Source organism: Hemiscyllium ocellatum, chromosome 6 (genome assembly GCF_020745735.1).
Source record: "Hemiscyllium ocellatum isolate sHemOce1 chromosome 6, sHemOce1.pat.X.cur, whole genome shotgun sequence".
NCBI classification, from domain to species: domain Eukaryota; kingdom Metazoa; phylum Chordata; class Chondrichthyes; order Orectolobiformes; family Hemiscylliidae; genus Hemiscyllium; species Hemiscyllium ocellatum.
In genome coordinates this window covers 31,144,115-31,162,536 of record NC_083406.1, presented here as the reverse complement: position 1 = coordinate 31,162,536, position 18,422 = coordinate 31,144,115, and the positions used below count along the sequence as shown (strand labels likewise).

Below are 18,422 nucleotides of genomic sequence, written 5' to 3'. Positions count from 1 at the left end.
TTCGGGCATAAGCCCTTCATCAGGAATGAGGAGAGTGTGCCAAGCAGGCTAAGATAAAAGGTAGGGAGGAGGGACTTGGGGGAGGGGCGATGGAGATGTGATAGGTGGCAGGAGGTCAAGGGGTGGGTGATAGGCCAGAGTGGGGTGGGGGCGGAGAGGTTAGGAAGAAGATTGCAGGTTAGGAGGGCGGTGCTGAGTTGAGGGAACCGACTGAGACAAGGTGGGGGGGGGGAGGGGAAATGAGGAAACTGGAGAAATCTGAGTTCATCCCTTGTGGTTGGAGGGTTCCCAGGCGGAAGATGAGGCGCTCCTCCTCCAGCCATCGTGTTGTTATGTTCTGCCGGTGGAGGAGTCCAAGGATCTGCATGTCCTCGGTGGAGTGGGAGGGAGAGTTAAAGTGTTGAGCCACAGGGTGGTTGGGTTGGTTGGTCCGGGCGTCCCTGAGGTGTTCTCTGAAGCGTTCCACAAGTAAGCGGCCCTTCTCCCCAATATAGAGGAGGCCACATCGGGTGCAGCGGATGCAATAGATGATGTGTGTGGAGGTACAGGTGAACTTGTGGCAGATATGGAAGGATCCCTTGGGGCCTTGGAGGGAAGTGAGGGAGGAGGTGTGGGCACAAGTTTTACATTTCCTGCGGTTGCAGGGGTAGGTGCCAGGAGTGGAGGTTGGGTTGGTGGGGGGTGTGGACCTGACGAGGGAGTCACGAAGGGAGTGGTCTTTGCGGAACGCTGATAGGGGAGGGGAGGGAAATATATCCCTGGTGGTGGGGTCCGTTTGGAGGTGGCGGAAATGACGGCGGATGATACGTTGTATACGGAGGTTGGTGGGGTGGTAGGTGAGAACCAGTGGGGTTCTGTCTTGGTGGCGGTTGGAGGAGCGGGGCTCAAGGGCGGAGGAGCGGGAAGTGGAGGAGATGCGGTGGAGGGCATCGTCGATCACGTTTGGGGGGAATCTGCGGTCCTTGAAGAAGGAGGCCATCTGGGCTGTGCGGTTTTGGAACTGGTCCTCCTGGGAGCAGATGCGGCGGAGACGAAGGAATTGGAAATATGGGATGGAGTTTTTACAGGGGGCAGGGTGGGAGGAGGTGTAGTCCAGATAGCTGTGGGAGTCAGTCAGTTTATAGTAGATGTCTGTGTTGAGTCGGTCGCCCACCGCATCTCCTCCACTTCCTGCCCCACCGCATCTCCTCCACTTCCCGCCCCACCACATCTCCTCCACTTCCCGCTCCTCCGCCCTTGAGCCCCGCTCCTCCAACCGCCACCAAGACAGAACCCCACTGGTTCTCACCTACCACCCCACCAACCTCCGTATACAACGTATCATCCGCCGTCATTTCCGCCACCTCCAAACGGACTCCACCACCAGGGATATATTTCCCTCCCCTTCCCTATCAGCGTTCCGCAGAGACCACTCCCTTCGTGACTCCCTCGTCAGGTCCACACCCCCCACCAACCCAACCTCCACTCCCGGCACCTTCCCCTGCAACCGCAGGAAATGTAAAACTTGCACCCACACCTCCTCCCTCACTTCCCTCCAAGGCCCCAAGGGATCCTTCCATATCTGCCACAAGTTCACCTGTACCTCCACACACATCATCTATTGCATCCGCTGCACCCGATGTGGCCTCCTCTACGTTGGGGAGACGGGCCGCTTACTTGCGGAACGCTTCAGAGAACACCTCAGGGACGCCCGGACCAACCAACCCAACCACCCCGTGGCTCAACACTTTAACTCTCCCTCCCACTCCACCGAGGACATGCAGGTCCTTGGACTCCTCCACCGGCAGAACATAACAACACGACGGCTGGAGGAGGAGCGCCTCATCTTCCGCCTGGGAACCCTCCAACCACAAGGGATGAACTCAGATTTCTCCAGTTTCCTCATTTCCCCTCCCCCCACCTTGTCTCAGTCGGTTCCCTCAACTCAGCACCGCCCTCCTAACCTGCAATCTTCTTCCTAACCTCTCCGCCCCCACCCCACTCTGGCCTATCACCCTCACCTTGACCTCCTTCCACCTATCACATCTCCATCGCCCCTCCCCCAAGTCCCTCCTCCCTACCTTTTATCTTATCCTGCTTGGCACACTCTCCTCATTCCTGATGAAGGGCTTATGCCCGAAACGTCGAATTTCCTGTTCCTTGGATGCTGCCTAACCTGCTGTGCTTTAACCAGCAACACATTTTCAGCTGTGATCTCCAGCATGTGCAGACCTCATTTTTTACTATAAAGGATACAACAGCAAAGCATTAGAAACATCATCAGGCATTGTCAGTGACACGTCATGAAGGGGAAATCATGCCAGACATAATTTCTGGAATTTTTTGAGGAGATAACAAGTTGGATAGATAAAGTGGAAGTGGTGGATGTAATATATTTAGATTTTCAGGATGCATTTGATAAGGTACCATATCTCATGCTATTTAAGAAGATAAGAGTCCATGGTGTTGGAGGAAGAACATTAGATGGGATAGAAGACAGAGCTGGGCTAAGGAGGGCATTTTCAGGATAGAATCTGTAACTTGTGGAATACCACAGGGATCAGTGATGGGACCACTGTTATTTATTATATATGTTAATAACTTTGATGAGAGAAGTGACTCCAGGTCCCTTATCTAAAGGGAGGCAAATTGGCATTGGTAGTGGTCGAGAGAATGTTCACTAGGTTGATATGAGGTATGAAGAGAGGTTGAATAGGTTGGGCCTGTACTCATTAGAGTTTAGAAGAAAGAGTGGCGAAACCTTATTAAAACATATTAGATTATCTTGGGGACTTGACAAGGTACATGTGGAAAAATTATTTCCGCTCTCTGGAGATTGTAGAACCAGAGGGCATGATTCAAGAATAAGGGCTTGCCCATTTTAGATACAGATGAAGAGGAATTTCTTCTCTCATAGGGTATTGAATCTGTGGAACCCCTTACTGCAGATGGATGTTGAGGTTAATCATTAAGTATGTTCAAAACAGAGGCAGATGTTTTGACCAGCAAAGAAATCAGGGGTTTTAGGGAAAAGGTAGAAAAGTGGAATTGTGGATGATTGGATCAGCCAGGATACTACTGGATGGCACAGCAGACTTGCCAGTCTGAATGATCTATGTTGCACCTATTTCTTATGGTCTTAATAAATGTCTTTAGTCGAAAGGGACTTGCAGCATTCACTCTCTTTGGAACAGAATCAAGGCTAAATGTCTTGAACCCAGAATTGACAAATCCAACAAGGCTGTCAAGAATGTGTGTGGCAAGAATAGTGAAACCTCCAGACCACCTGAAATCAGAGACATTTGGGAAGATGTGACAGTGGTAAATGTTAATGAGTGAGTGAGTGAGTGAGTGAGTGAGTGAGTGAGTGAGTGAGTGATAGATAGATAGATAGATAGATAGATAGATAGATAGATAGATAGATAGATAGAAAAATAAATAAAAAAACCAATTTTGGGAGGAGATGTTGTATAAAGGTGTAAGGGTCTGAAGGAGCTAATACTAAGCATTACCCCTTATAGTAATGTTACATGGAACTAGTAGGAGAACAGCTAGGATATTGAAGGAGTAAGATGAATGATGGTTTTCCTCAGCCTCTAAAACGTAACTTGTACTTTGTTGCTAAGATGAAAACATGCACGTTCAAAAGACTCCTCTTGTTAGACAATGAAGTGGGCTCCCTCTTCCACAATAGACCAAGTGAGTCTGATAAACCCCTACTCTTCAAGATGACTTTAGTAGCAAATCTACCGTGTTGATCAATAATGCAGAATGCTTCATACAACAGTGGTCTGTAGTGATCATACATCAAAGATATGTTAGACCTTCATAAGCAAAAAAAACTTCAGCAAAACAAATAAACCCCACCCCAAATATAAACTTAAAGCAAAATATTCACAAGTGAGACTCCCTTATCCTCAATAATAAGGGCACCATACACAGCAATGCTTTCTCTGGAGGCTGCCTCCACCCGATTCTCAAAAAACATTACCAATCCTAACTGCCTGCTTGATAAAGCAGCTTTTCCTCACATCACCAAAGGCCTTAACTTAGTGATCTTTGATTGTTGATCCTTCCACTTATGGGAACAGTTTCATCCATATATTCTGACTGGATTCCTCATGGTTTTGAACACCCCTATCAAATCTCCTCTAAACTATTTCTTCATAGCCCCTGTTTCTCCAATTTGCCCTTGTCTGCTGAAATTCCATATCTCAGCTGCTATTCTCTTGGATCTTTTTTGAATTGATCTCATTGAATGATGGAATAGGCTCCAGGGACTGAATAGTCCTACTCCTTTTCCTATGATCTGTTTTAATGCTTTCTCATCCTTCCCATCCTATGTAGTGCCTAATGCTGCAGTCTGTGTTGGATTATCATAACTTCCTTCCTTTTGTACCCTCCACACATTAAAGACAGCAATGGCCAAACCTGACAATCAAGTTATATTAAAAGAAAATCAGTTCTAAACTACGAAAAAAGAATATGTTTCAAGTCAAAAATCGGAAGTTTCTTGTATTTGTTGCACAAGCTTAAAAAAAAGAGTCTAAATTGCGAAGTGTAGAAATAAGTTTGAAGCAAAATAGTGGCATTTAAGAAAAGATGACAATCATTCTAAAAGCAGTGATAATTATCATCTGTCAAAATTCAGTTTTTTAAAATACAAATCCTCTCTCCTTTTCATTTTTCTCTATGACTTCAAACTTACCAGATGTTTTTGTTCAGATTTCATATGCACTTTTAAATTTCAGAGAAAAATTTGTAAATGTGATATTTGCAAGATCAGGTCACAATACACACAATTTCTCCATTTAATGAGGAAATTACAATGCCAGCTAAGGTAATAAAGGAAAAGTGCTCCTTATTTAATACATTACAACACCGTGGGTGGTACGGTGGCACAGTGGTTAGCACTGCTGCCTCACAGCGCCTGAGACCTGGGTTCAATTCCCACCTCAGGTGACTGACTGTGTAGAGTTTGCACGTTCTCCCGGTGTTTCGTAGGTTTCCTCCGGGTGCTCTGGTTTCCTCCCACAGTCCAAAGATGTGCGGGTCAGGTGAATTGGCCATGCTAAATTACCCGTAGTGTTAAATAAGGGGTAAATGTAGGGAAATGGGTGGGTTGCGCTTCGGCGGGTCGGTGTGGCCCTTGTTGGGCCGTAACGGCCTGTTTCCACACTAAGTAATCTAATCTAATCTAATTACTAAATTTGTCTCAGGTTTAAAGGAGAGATGCCTTAAAAAATTCCAAAATTCACATAAACAAACTATGCAGATTATAAGGGGAGTGGAAATTGAAAAGTTTCACACCACAATTCATTCTATGAGCTTTTTCGTAAATAACATAAACCTTCTCTCTCAACCTCATTTGTCCTGAGTGCTCCCTAGAAACTATTAGTGAGCAGCATCTGATAGAAGCCAGACAATAGCTCATTTACTCATCCTTTTCATCCAAGAATGAGACATAGCTGAAAAAGATGAATATTTTAAAAACTGGAATTATAAAACAATTTAACAAAGGTGAGTTTGATTCGTTCAGATCATTTGGAACAGCATTAATACATCACGCTGTGGAATGAGCAACGTAATCTGTTGAAAGCTAAACTAACCTCACATGATAAAGTTTTGTTATGGACACAGCTTATACTCACATGCCGGTGACTGGAGTCGTGAAATTCCATTCTGTAGGTTTGAATCAAAACTTCTGCTATTCTTAAAAGAATCTGGTGAACTGGTAGCACTGAATGAACGAGCCAGGTTTGGCATACTGCGTCTGAGTTTTTCTGCAACACAAAAAGTCATTTCAAATTCAACCACATATTTTTGCAACAAAGGCAAATGCATTCAGAGTTCAAATAAGGATTAATGCTACTTATATTTTAAACATTTACATGAACAAAGTGCAAATATTGGAAATCTAACCTATTTCAAAAAGGCTTCAAAGAACATAGCAAGCCAGTAGCTAATCAATCGACCAGCATTTAAAGTGCTGACCTTTTGTCAGAACAGTTCTTGTGGAGCCCATGTTTTCTTTCAACTAATGTTGTAGGAACTGTTGTATGTTTTTGTTATAATCGGTTTTAGTTGTAGCAGAAAAAAAACAGCTTATCTTCACACAATTGTTTTAAGCGTTTTTTGAAGTTCCTTCAATAACAGTAAGAAAGAAGCAAGCTTCCCTTACAGGAGCGTTCGACAAGGTATCCCATGGGAGACTGGTTAGCAAGGTTAGATCTCATGGAATACAGGGAAAACTCACCATTTAGATACAGAACTGTCTCAAAAGGTAGAAGACAGAGTAGTGGTGGAGGGTTGTTTTTCAGACTGGAGGCCTGTGACCAGTGGTGCTGGGTCCACTACTTTTTGTCATTTGTATAAATGATTTGGATAAGAGCATAACAGGTACAGTTAGTAAAGTTTACAGATGACACCAAAATTGGAGCTGTAGTAGACAATGAAGGAGGTTACCTCAGATTACAATGGGATCTTGATCAGATGGGCCAATGGGCTGAGGAGTGGCAGATTGAGTTTAACTTGGACAAATGTGAGATGCAGCATTTTGGGAAAGCAAATCTTAGCAGGACTTACAACACTTAATGGTAAGGTCCTAGGGAGTGTTGCTGAACAAAGAGACCTTGGAGTGCAGATTCATAGCTCCTTGAAAGTAGAGTCAAAGGTAAATAGGATAGTGAAGAAGGTAGTTGGTCTGCATTCCTTTATCGATCAGTGTATTGAGTACAGAGTTTGGGAGGTCATGTTGTGGCTGTACAGAGGATTGGTTAGGTCATCTTTGGAATAATGTGTGCAACACTGGTCTACTTCCTATCGGAAAGATGTTGTGAAACTTGAAAGGGTTCAGAAAAGATTTAAGGATATTGCCAGGGTAGGAGGATTTGAGCTATAGGGAGAGGTTGAATAGGCTAGGGCTGTTTTCCCTGGAGCATCAGAGGCTGAGGGTTGAACTTATAGAATCATGAGGGACATGGATAGAATAAATAGACAGTCTCTTCCCTGGGGTGGGGAAGTCCAGAACTAGAGGGCATAGGTTTAGGGTGAGAGGGGAAAGATATAAAAGAGATCTAAGGGGCAACATTTTTATGCAGAGGGTGGTATGTGCATGGAATGAGCTGCTAGAAGATGTGGTGGAGGCTAGTACAATTGCAACATTTACAAGGCATCTGGATGGGTGTTATGAATAGGAAGGGTTTGGAGGGATATGGGCCAGGTGCTGGCAGGTGGGTCTAGATTGGGTTGGGATATCTGGTTGGCATGGATGAGTTGGTCCTAACAGTCTGTTTCCGTGCTGTACATCTCTACGACTATCACACTATCCACATATCTTATCGGGGACTATCAGCTGAATTGTGTGTCACTACCAAGTGTGTGTGTGTGTGTGTGTGTGTGTGTGTGTGTCTCTTTGTAAAATACATCAGGTGGCCAGCCCGCCACCTTTGAATCCACCCTGAGCTGACCCCCAAAGCAGCAAGGTGATTAGGTGCTGAAATCACTGCCCGTCTGCTGTATTTAATCATGTAAAGGTTAATTGGGTTTGTTAACATGCCTTTAAAATGTGTTTTCCATGCCAATTTATGGCTGATGGGGGCAGGTGGAAGCAAGTAGACCGATGGAAATTTTAAAAGCCCTCAAACAATAAAGTTGGGAAGGAAGGGGGTACTTCATTCAGGGGTGTCCTGGACATGTTGGGGGAACCTCACCACAATGTCTACCCAACAGAAACACTCTTCCTGACCTTAAAGCAGTGTCCTCTATGAAGCAGGCCAATCAGATTGCTTGGCGGGTAGAAGTTCCTCTCAAGTGAGAGGCAGGGGTCACTGACACCGCACAGTGACAACAGGGCAGGGCTTGCAAAGCCAACTTCCCTTTCAGAATCGCTGGAGGCGGAGGAGCTATGGCTGGAACACAACCTCCAAGAATCCAACTCTACAATTAAGATGCACCTCCAACAAAATAAGATATAATGGCTTACTCATTACAGTGACGGGTGCATGGTTTGCAATCCCAGATCTGAAACACACATCTTAGGATCCAACCTCCAAGGTCAGAGGCAAAGGACACCATCCTGCCATTTTTCTTAACCAAAAGGAAGTTGCATTTTGAAATAGAACATGTGCCAAGAATAGTTGCATGAATTTTTAAGAAGTACCAGAAAATAATTCCTCCATTATTTGGCATATTTCAATTTGAATAATATGCAAAAAATGTTATAGTACTTTGCATTATTTCATTCATAAATCATAAATATGTTACATTAAACTCTTGGCCAAAAGTGCGGAGGACAAAACAAGACATCAATGCAAATAGAACATCGAAAAATACTGCAGAAAAGACCCCTTGGCCCTCGATGTTGTGCCGACCAGTAAACTAATCTAAGCCCATCCCCCTACACTATCCCATCATCATCAATATGCTTATCCAAGGACTGCTAAATGCCCCTAATGTGGCTGCATCTTAACCATATTGGAGGCAGAGCATTCCACACCCTTACTACTCTCTGCATAAAGAACCTGCCTCTGACATTTGTCTTAAATCTATTACCCCTCAATTTGCAGCCATACCCTCTTGTACAAGCCAACTTCATCATCCTAGGAAAAAGACTCTCACTGTCCACCCTATCTAATCCTCTGATCATCTTGTATGTCTCTATCAAATCCCCACCCAGCCTTCTTCTCTCCAATGCGAACAGACCCAAGTCTCTCAGCCTTTCCTTATAAGACCTTCCCTCCAGACCAGGCAACATCATGGTAAATCTACTCTGCACCTTTTTCAATGCTTCCACATCCTTCTTGTAATGGGGCAACCAGAACTGAACACAATATACCAAGTGCGGCTGCACTAGCTTTTTGTACAGTTGCAGCATGACATCACGGCTCTGGAACACAATCCTTCTACCAATAAAACCTAACACAACTTCTTAACAGCACTATCCACCTGGGTGGCAACTTTCAGGGATCTATGTACGTGGACACCAAGATCCCTTTGCACATCCACACTACCAAGAATCTTTCCATTGACTCAGTATCCTGCCTTCGTGTTATTCTTCCCAAAGTGAATCACCTCATGTTTATCTGCATTGGAATTCCATTTGCCACCTCTCAGCCCAATTCTGCAGTTTATCCACATCCCCCTGCAATCTGCAGCATTCTTCCATACTGTCCACCACTCCACTGACTTTATTGTCATCTGCAAACTCACTAACCCATCCACCGATGGCTGCATCCAAATTATTTATAAAAATCACAAACAGCAGTGGTTTGAAAACAGATCCTTGCGGCACACCACGAGTAACTGGACTCCAGGCTGAATATTTTCAATCACTACCACTCGCTGCCTTCTTACCAAAAGCCAGGTTCTAATCCAAACTGCTAAATCACCCTCAATCCCATGCTATTGGAAAAAAATAGCTGAAAATATGTTGTTGAAAAAGTGCAGCATGTCAGGAAGCATCCAAGGAATAGGAGTATCGACGTTTCGGGCATGAGCCCTTCTTCAGGAATGAGGAAAGTGTGCCAAGCAGGCTAAGATAAAAGGTAGGGAGGAGGGACTTAGGGGAGGGGCGTTGGAAATGCGATAGGTGGAAGGAGGTTAAGGTGAGGGTGCTTCTGGGCAGAGGAGACGGCCTGGGGTGTGCAATGAGAGGGGGACTCACTGAAATCCTTGTAGAGAGAGGAAGAGAGCTTCTTCAAGGAAGGCATCCTTGTAAGAGGATTCGCAATAGGTTAAAATCTTCTAAGAGAAACTGAGGACTGCAGATGCTGGAGATCAGAGCTGAAAATGTGTTGCTGGAAAAGCGCAGCAGGTCAGGCAGCATCCAAGAAGCAGGAGAATCGACGTTTCGGGCAATGAGCCCTTCTTCAGGAATGAGAAAAGTGTGCCAAGCAGGCTAAGATAAAAGGTAGGGAGGAGGGACTTGGGCGAGGGGCGTTGGAAGTGCGATAGGTGGAAGGAGGTTAAGTTGAAGGTGCTTCTGGACAGAGGAGATGGCCTTGGGTGTGCAGTGAGAAAAGTGGCACACTTTCCTCATTCCTGAAGAAGGACTCATGCCTGAAACGTTGATTCTCCTGCTCCTTGGATGCTGCCTGACCTGCTGCGCTTTTCCAGCAACACATTTTCAGCTCTGATCTCCAGCATCTGCAGTCCACTTTCTCCTAGAAGATTTTAACCTATTGCAAATCCTTTTTCAAGGATGCCTTCCTTGGAGAAACTCTCTTCCTCCCCCTATTGGAAAAAATAGCCCACCATGTGAAACCTTATTAAAGGCTTTACTGAAGTCCATCTACACCATGTCAACTGCCCTACCCCCACATGCTTGGTCACCTTCTCCAAAAGCTCAATGAGGTTTGTAAGACACGACCTGCCCTTGAGGAAACCATGTTGACTATCTGCAATGAAATTGTTGCTTGCTAGATTATTACAAATCCTATCTCTTATAATCCTTTCTAAAACATTTCCTACAACAGATGTAAGGCTCACTGGTCAATAATTACCTGGGTCATCTCTGCTGCCCTTCTTGAAAAGAGCACAACATTTGCAATCCTCCAGTCCCCTGGTACTAAACCTGTAGACAATGACAACACAAGGCTGAGGGCTCTGCCATCTCCTCCCTAGCTTCCCAGAGAATCCTCGGATAAATAACATCTGGCCCATCTACTTTCACACCTTCTAGAATTGATAACTCCTCCTCCTCCTAACTAAACCTCAATCCTTTCAAGTCTAATATCCCATATTTCAGCCTTCTCCTCTACAATATTCTCCTTTTCCTGAGTGAAAATGGATGAGAAATATTTGTTTAGCACTTCTATCACCACAGCGTCCAACTCAACTTCCCATTTCTGTCTTTGACTAGCCCTATTCCTACCCTAGTCATTCTTTTATTCCTTAGTACCTATAGAAAGCTTTAGAGTTGTCCTTTATTCCACCTGCTTATATCCCCTCTTCACTCTTCTTAACTCTCTCTATAATTCCTTCCAGCTAATCTGTAACTCTCCATCGACTCATCTAAACCACCTCATCTTAACGTCACATAAGCTTCCCTCTTCTTTCTTTCGTAAACCATGGTTCCCTTACCTTATCACTTCCTCCCTGCCTGACAAGGACATACCTATCAGTGATATGCAATATCTGTTCCTTAAACCAGCTCCACATTTTGAATGTCCCTGTCCCCTGCATTTTTCTACCCCATGCATCTATGCATTTTTCTATGCATCCTAAGTCTTGCCTAATTGCATTATAATTGCCCTTCTCCCACCTATAACTCTTGCCTTGTGGCATATATCAATCCCTTTCCATCGCTAAACTAAACATGACCAAATTATGGTCACTTTCACCAAAGCATTCACCTACCATTAAATCAAACACCTGGCCTGGTCCAGATCTAGTGTGGTTTCCCCTCTTGTCAATCCTTCGATATACTTTGTCAGAAAACCCTCCTGCACACATTGGACAAAAACTAACCCATCTGACTTACTAGAGTTATAACATTTCCAGTCAATATTGGGGCAGTTAAAGTCCCCCCCTAATGATCACCATGTTCCTTTAACTCCTGCCCAGAATCGTTTTGCCAATCCTCTTCTCCACATCCCTGGAACTTTGCAGAGGCCTATAAAAAACTCCCAACAGTGTGACCTCTCCTCTCCTGTTTCTAACCTCAGTCCATACCACCTCAATATACGAGTCCTCGTCAAAAGTTCTTTTAGCCACCGTTATATAATCCTTGGCTAACAAGGCCACACCTCCCCCTTTTTTTTACCGCCTTCCCTGATCTTAATGAAAGATCTAAATCCTGGAACCGGCAGCTTCCATTCCTGACCCTGCTCTAGCCATGTCTCCAAAACAGCCACCACATTACCTATCCATGCTGCAAGTCCCAAGTACCTATCCATGCTGCAAGCTCACCTACCTTATTCCAGATACTCCTGACGTTAAAGTAGACACACTTCAAACCAGCTTTCTGTCTGCCAGCACACTCCTGTGACCGTGAAATCCTGTCAATGTCCTCCCTACTCTCATCCTCCTGTGTACACCTGTGTACCACAGGTGCCCATCCCCCTACTGACCTAGTATAAACCCACCCGAATAACACAAGCAAATTTTTCACCCAGGATATTAGTACCCCTCTGGTTCAAGTGGAGACCATCCCGTTTGAAGCGGTCCCACCTTCCCCAGAATGAGCCCCAATTATCTATGTACCCGAAACCCTCCCTCCTGCACCATCCCTACCCCCACGTGTTCAGCTGATATATCTCCCTGTTCTTCGCCTCGCTATCACGTGGCACGGATAAGAAACCAGAGATTACAACTGTTTGTTCTCGCTTTCAGCTTCCCCCTGAAATTCTGCCTTACATCCTTATCTCTCTTTCTATTTATGTCATTGGTACCTACATGGACCATGACTTGGGGCTGGTCAGCCTCTCCCTTCAGGACCCCAAAGACACAATCAGAGACATCATGGACCCTAGCATCTGGGAGGCAACATGCCAACTGTGAGTCTCTTTTGTTCCCAACAAATCTTCTATCTGACCCTCTAACTATTGAGTCCCCAATACTAACACTTTCCTCCATCCCCCTGTCCTCTCTGTGCAACAGGGACAGACTCTTTGCCAGTGACCTGCAACCAATGCATGCTCCTAGTATGTCACTCTCCCTGCTGCTGAAAACAGAAATGGAGGGCTCAAACGTTTGAGGTAAGCTTTTAAAGATTTAAATTAATGACTCACCTTTCCCGGCAGACCCCTGGTCCATGCTTATATACCTCCAACATATATCATGCTGCAAACAATTTAAATAGTTTGGAGACACGCCTGCAAGTGAAAATTCTCACACAATCACATCATTACCTGTGCAGGCTGTCATGTAGTTGTAATGTCACTGGGCAAATATCTACAATGTCAGGCTAAAGCTCTCAGAATAGGGTTTGCATCCCTTTGTGGCAGATGGTGAAATATGAATTCAATAAACATTGGGATTAGAAAGTTAGTCAAAAAAATGATCCTATATGGTCAAGCGACCACAGATCCAAATGTGCATATTCCAAACTGACCCACAGTCGGAGAGATCAGGCCTGACAGAAAATTGGTGCTGGAAAAGCCCAGCAGGTCAGGCAGCATCTGAGGAGCAGGAGAGTTGACATTTGAGCATAAGCTTATGCCCAAAATGTCGACTCTCCTGCTCCTTGGATGCTGCCTGACGTCCTATGCTTTTCCAGCACCACTCTTTTCAACTCTGATCTCCAGCATCTGCAGTCCTTGCTTTCTCCCTGACAGAAAATTGGTCTAAATAAACTAAATAAACTAAACAGCCGCCAGCAGTTATTGGCTGCAGAGGAAAGTGGAAACCAGGCCATAGAGATTAAGAAAGCTCAACAGGAACCAGTTACAACTAACTCAGGTGTTGTGTATTTGATAAGTATCGATCAGGCGTTCTGCCATCTTGACTAGTGCACTTTACACCAATCACATGGCAACAGTGAGGGATGTTGGCACGACCCCATTGGATGACTGGAACTTCGCTCATGACTTCTTTAGACAAAGACCACAGAAGAGTCAGAGATATTTAATCCAACTTGTTCATGCCAACCAGATATCCTAAATTAATCTAGTCACATTTGCTAGCATTTGATCGATATCCCTCTAAACCCTTCCTATCCATGTAGCCATCCAGATGCCTTTTAAGTTTTGTAATTGTACCAGCTTTCACCTCCTCTGGCAATTCATTCCATATACATAGCACCCTTTAGGTGAAAACAGTGCCCGTGAAGTTCCTTTTAAATCTCTCCCTTCTCACCTTAAACCTATACCCACTTTTAGATTCTCCTACCCTGGGGAAAAAGACCTTGGCTATTCACCCAACCCATGCCCCTCATGATTTTATAAACCTCTTTAAAGGTCATTCCTCAGCCTCTGACACTCCAAGGAAAAGTGCCAGCCCATTCATCTTCTTCCTGTTGCTCAAAACCCTCCAATCATGGCAACATCCTTAGAAACATCATGGCAACATCCAAAATCAACATCCTTGATTTTGAGTGCGAGCAGCTGCTGAGTTTAAACAAACCCGGAAGACTACAGCTAAGGTAAGACAGTTTGTTTTAAAATTACTTAGAGGTAGCAGGCAGCAGTGGGTTTTTTTTCTCTCTCTCTTCACAGAGCGGGAGAAGTGACGACGACCAGAGGGGCAGCCGGGAAGGAAAGCAGTGAGTATAAATACTCACCCTTCGACGCCAATGGTCATTTTGACTATATAAATCCGGATTACTGCCCGAGCCACGTGCCAATTGGCATAGGGATAAGAAAATTAGAGAAGTAAACACATGGCTAAGGGATTGGTGTGGGAAAGAGGGATTCCACTTCATGGGGCATTGGCATCTGTTTTGGAACCGGGGGGATCTGTACCGTTGGGACAGACTCCACCTGAACCGATTAGGTACCAATGTTCTAGCGAAGAGGATAAATAGGGTGGTCAGTAGGACTTTAAACTTCTGAGTTGGGGGGGGGGTGGAAGGGAAAGTGAAAGTGACAGGGAGTATGGAGTTAAATGGAAAGATAAGCAACAGGATAGCATATGTGCAGGTGGATTTAAAGTCGAGGCAGACTGGGAATGCAGCAAAAAGGAAGGATAACTTAGGACATCTTATGACTTCCAATACCTCTAATGATAAAGTTATCATTAAGGCACTTTACCTGAATGCTCGTAGCATTCGTAACAAAGCAGATGAACTAATGGCACAGATCATAGTGAATGATTATGATGTGGTAGGCATCACAGAGACGTGGTTACAGGGGGTCAGGACTGGCAGTTAAACCTCCAAGGATTTTCAACTTATCGAAAAGACTGGGAAGTCGGCAGAGGGGGTGGGGTTGCCTTGTTAGTTAAGAACAAAATTAAATCTATGGCACTGAATGACACAGCGTCGGATGATGTGGAGTCTGTGTGGGTGGAATTGAGGAACCACAAAGGCAAAAAAACCATAATGGGAGTTATGTACAGACCTCCTAACAGTGGTCAGGACCAGGGACGCAACATGTACCAGGAAATAGAGAAGGCATGTCAGAAAGGCAAGGTCACGGTGATCATGGGAGACTTCAATATGCAGGTGAACTGGGTAAATAATGTTGCCAGTGGATCCAAAGAAAGAGAATTCATGGAATGCTTACAGGATGGCTTTTTGGAACACCTTGGCATGGAGCCCACAAGGGAGCAGGCTATTCTGGATCTAGTGCTATGTAATGAACCAGACTTTATAGAGCAGCGATCATAATATGGTAGAATTCAGTCTGCAGTTTGAAAGAGAGAAGGCAAAATCGGATGCAATGGTGTTACAGTTAAATAAAGGTAATTATGAGGGAATGAAAGAGGAACTGACAAAAATAGACTGGAAACAGAGCCTAGCAGGGAAGACAGTAGAGCAAAAAATGGCAGGAGTTTGTGGGTATAATTGAGGACACTGTACAGAAGTTCATCCCCATGAAAAGAAAGATTATCCGGGGAGGGATTAGACAGCCATGGCTGACAAAGGAAGTCAGGAAATGTATTAAAGAAAAAGAGAGATCCTATAAAGTGGCCAAGAACAGTGGGAAATCAGAAGATTGGGAAAGCTACAAAAACAGAGGATAACAAAGAGAGAAATAAGGAAGGAGAGGATCAAATATGAAGGTAGGCTAGCCAGTAATATTAGAAATTATAGTAAAAGTTTCTTTCAATACATAAGAAACAAATGACAGGCAAAAGTGGACATTGGGCCACTTCAAACTGATGCTGGAAGCCTAGTGATGGGAGATAAGGAAATAGCAGGAGAACTTAACAAGTACTTTGCATCAGTGTTCACAGTGGAAGACATGAGTAATATTCCAACAATTAAAGGGAGTCAGGGGGCTGAGTGGAGTATGGTTGCCATTACAAAAGAGAAAGTGCTAGAAAAGCTAAAAGATCTTAAAATTGATAAATCTCCTGGCCCCGATGGGATACATCCTAGAGTTCTGAGAGAGATGGCTGAGGAAATAGCAGAGGCATTGGTTGAGATCTTTCAAAAGTCACTGGAGTCAGGGAAAGTCCCGGATGATTGGAAGATCGCTGTTGTAACCCCCTTGTTCAAGAAAGGATCAAGACAAAAGATGGAAAATTATAGGCCAATTAGCCTAACCTCGGTTGTTGGTAAAATTCTAGAATCCATCATTAAGGATGAGGTTTCTAAATTCTTGGAAGAGCAGAGTCTGATTAGAACAAGTCAACATGGATTTAGTAAGGGGAGGTCGTGTCTGACAAACCTGTTGGAATTCTTTGAAAAGGTGACAAGTATGTTAGACCAGGGAAACCCAGTGGATGTGGTCTATCTAGACTTCCAAAAGGCCTTTGATAAGATGCCACACAGGAGGCTGCTGAGCAAGGTGAGGGCCCATGGTGTCCGAGGTGAGCTACTAGTATGGATTGAGGATTGGCTGTCTGACAGAAGGCAGAGAGTTGGGATAAAAGGTTCTTTTTCAGAATGGCAGCCGGTGACAAATGGTGTCCCGCAGGGTTCAGTGTTAGGGCCGCAGCTGTTCACATTATATATTAATGATCTGGATGAAGGGACTGGGGGCACTCTAGCGAAGTTTGCCGATGATACGAAGTTAGGTGGACAGGCAGGTAGTACTGAGGAAGTGGGGAGGCTGCAGAAGGACCTAGACAGTTGTGAAAGTGGTCCAGGAAATGGCTGATGGAATTCAACGTGAGCAAATGCGAGGTCTTGCATTTTGGAAAAAAGAATAAAAGCAGAGACTACTTTCTAAATGGTGAGAAAATTCATAAAGCCAAAGTCCAAAGGGATCTGGGAGTGCTAGTCGAGGATTCTATCAAGGTAAACATGCAGGTTGACTCCGTGATTAAGAAAGCGAATGCAATGTTGTCATTTATCTCAAGAGGGTTGGAATATAAAAGCACTGTTGTGCTACTGAGACTTTATAAAGCTCTGGTTAGGCCCCATTTGGAGTACTGTGTCCAGTTTTGGTCCCCACACCTCAGGAAGTACATACTGGTACTGGAGCGTGTCCAGTGGAGATTCACACGGATGATCCCTGGAATGGTAGGTCTAACATACGAGGAACGGCTGAGGGTCCTGGGATTGTATTCATTGGAGTTTAGAAGATTAAGGGGAGATTTAATAGAAACTTACAAGATAATACAGGGCTTGGAAAGGGTGGACACTAGGAAATTGTTTGCATTCGGCAAGGAGACTAGGACCCATGGACACAGCCTTAGAATTAGAGGGGGTCAATTCGGAACAGAAATGCGGAGACATTGCTTCAGCCAGAGAGTGGTGGGCCTGTGGAATTCACTGCCGCAGAGTGCAGTGGAGGCCGGGACGCTAAATGTCTTCAAGGCAGATATTGATAAATTCTTGATGTCACAAGGAATTAAGGGCTACAGGGAGAATGCTGATAAGTGGAGTTGAAATGCCCATCAGCCATGATTGAATGGCGGAGTGTACTCGATGGGCCGAATGGCCTTACTTCCACTCCTATGTCTTATGGTCTTATGGTCTTAAAACTATTCTGGACCCTTTCAGGTTTAACATAATCTTTCCTATATGAGGGAAATATAACTGAGAAAGTTCAAGTGCTGGCATGGCCATGAATGTTCCTGAAGTACTCATGCATCAATTGCAATGCTACTCAAACCTTCTCTCTGTCAGTCTGAAGATCAAGAATCCCAGGTCAAGAGGGAGTGGGGCCCAGACTGGTGGAGAAGTGCCAGAATTCACTTTTCATCATTGATTTCAGAGTGAAGAGCACTCTGAAGTGTGACTGTGTTGATGAAGAGAAAGGACTCACAGAAACTAAAAGAAACAGAGCATTCTCTCCCTGCATGAGAACTCCCTGGATATTGTGTGCAAATCTGGAGGATTTGGCTTCAGTGGTAACATGTTAGTTGCACATTAAACAAATAGAACCTTTTCCTATTTATAAACACAGCTGGAAGCTCCAAGACACTCTAATGACAATGTGGGTATGGTCTGTAATACCTTATAACTGTAGGAAACTAGCTGCAGCAAAAAGGTCCATTGCCCGAACTACTTGCTCATTCCACCTCTCAACTTTCAGGGATTTTCAGTTATATCAGTGACCTTCCATATATACTTGTGAGTAGCTCTGAAAGATCCCACAGAGGGAGGAATGGCAATGGCCAAATGGCATTGTTGCTAGACTATTAATCTAGAAACTCAATTAATATTCTGGGGGCCTGAGTTCGAATCCCAGTATGACAAATAGAATTTGTACTCATGATAATTTGGAATTAAGAATCCAGTAATGACACTGTAGTCATATTAAAGACATTGATTGTTAGAAAAACCCATCTGGTTCACTCTTGTCCTTCACGGAAGGAAATCTACCATCCTCACATGGTCTGGCCTACATGTGACTCTAGCTCCATAGCAATGTGGTTGATGCTCAACT

At 44.5% G+C, this 18,422-nt stretch overlaps 1 protein-coding gene across 1 annotated transcript in view; it reads right to left on the bottom strand.

Moving 5' to 3' along the window:
- The window catches only part of slain1a (SLAIN motif family, member 1a), a 55,873-nt gene that overhangs the window by 19,503 nt on the left and 17,948 nt on the right, over positions 1-18,422 (bottom strand). Inside the window, exon 2 of the mRNA XM_060826527.1 lies at positions 5,631-5,762. Within this exon, the coding sequence (XP_060682510.1) occupies positions 5,631-5,762 (132 nt within the window). The remainder of the gene's footprint in view (positions 1-5,630; positions 5,763-18,422) is intronic.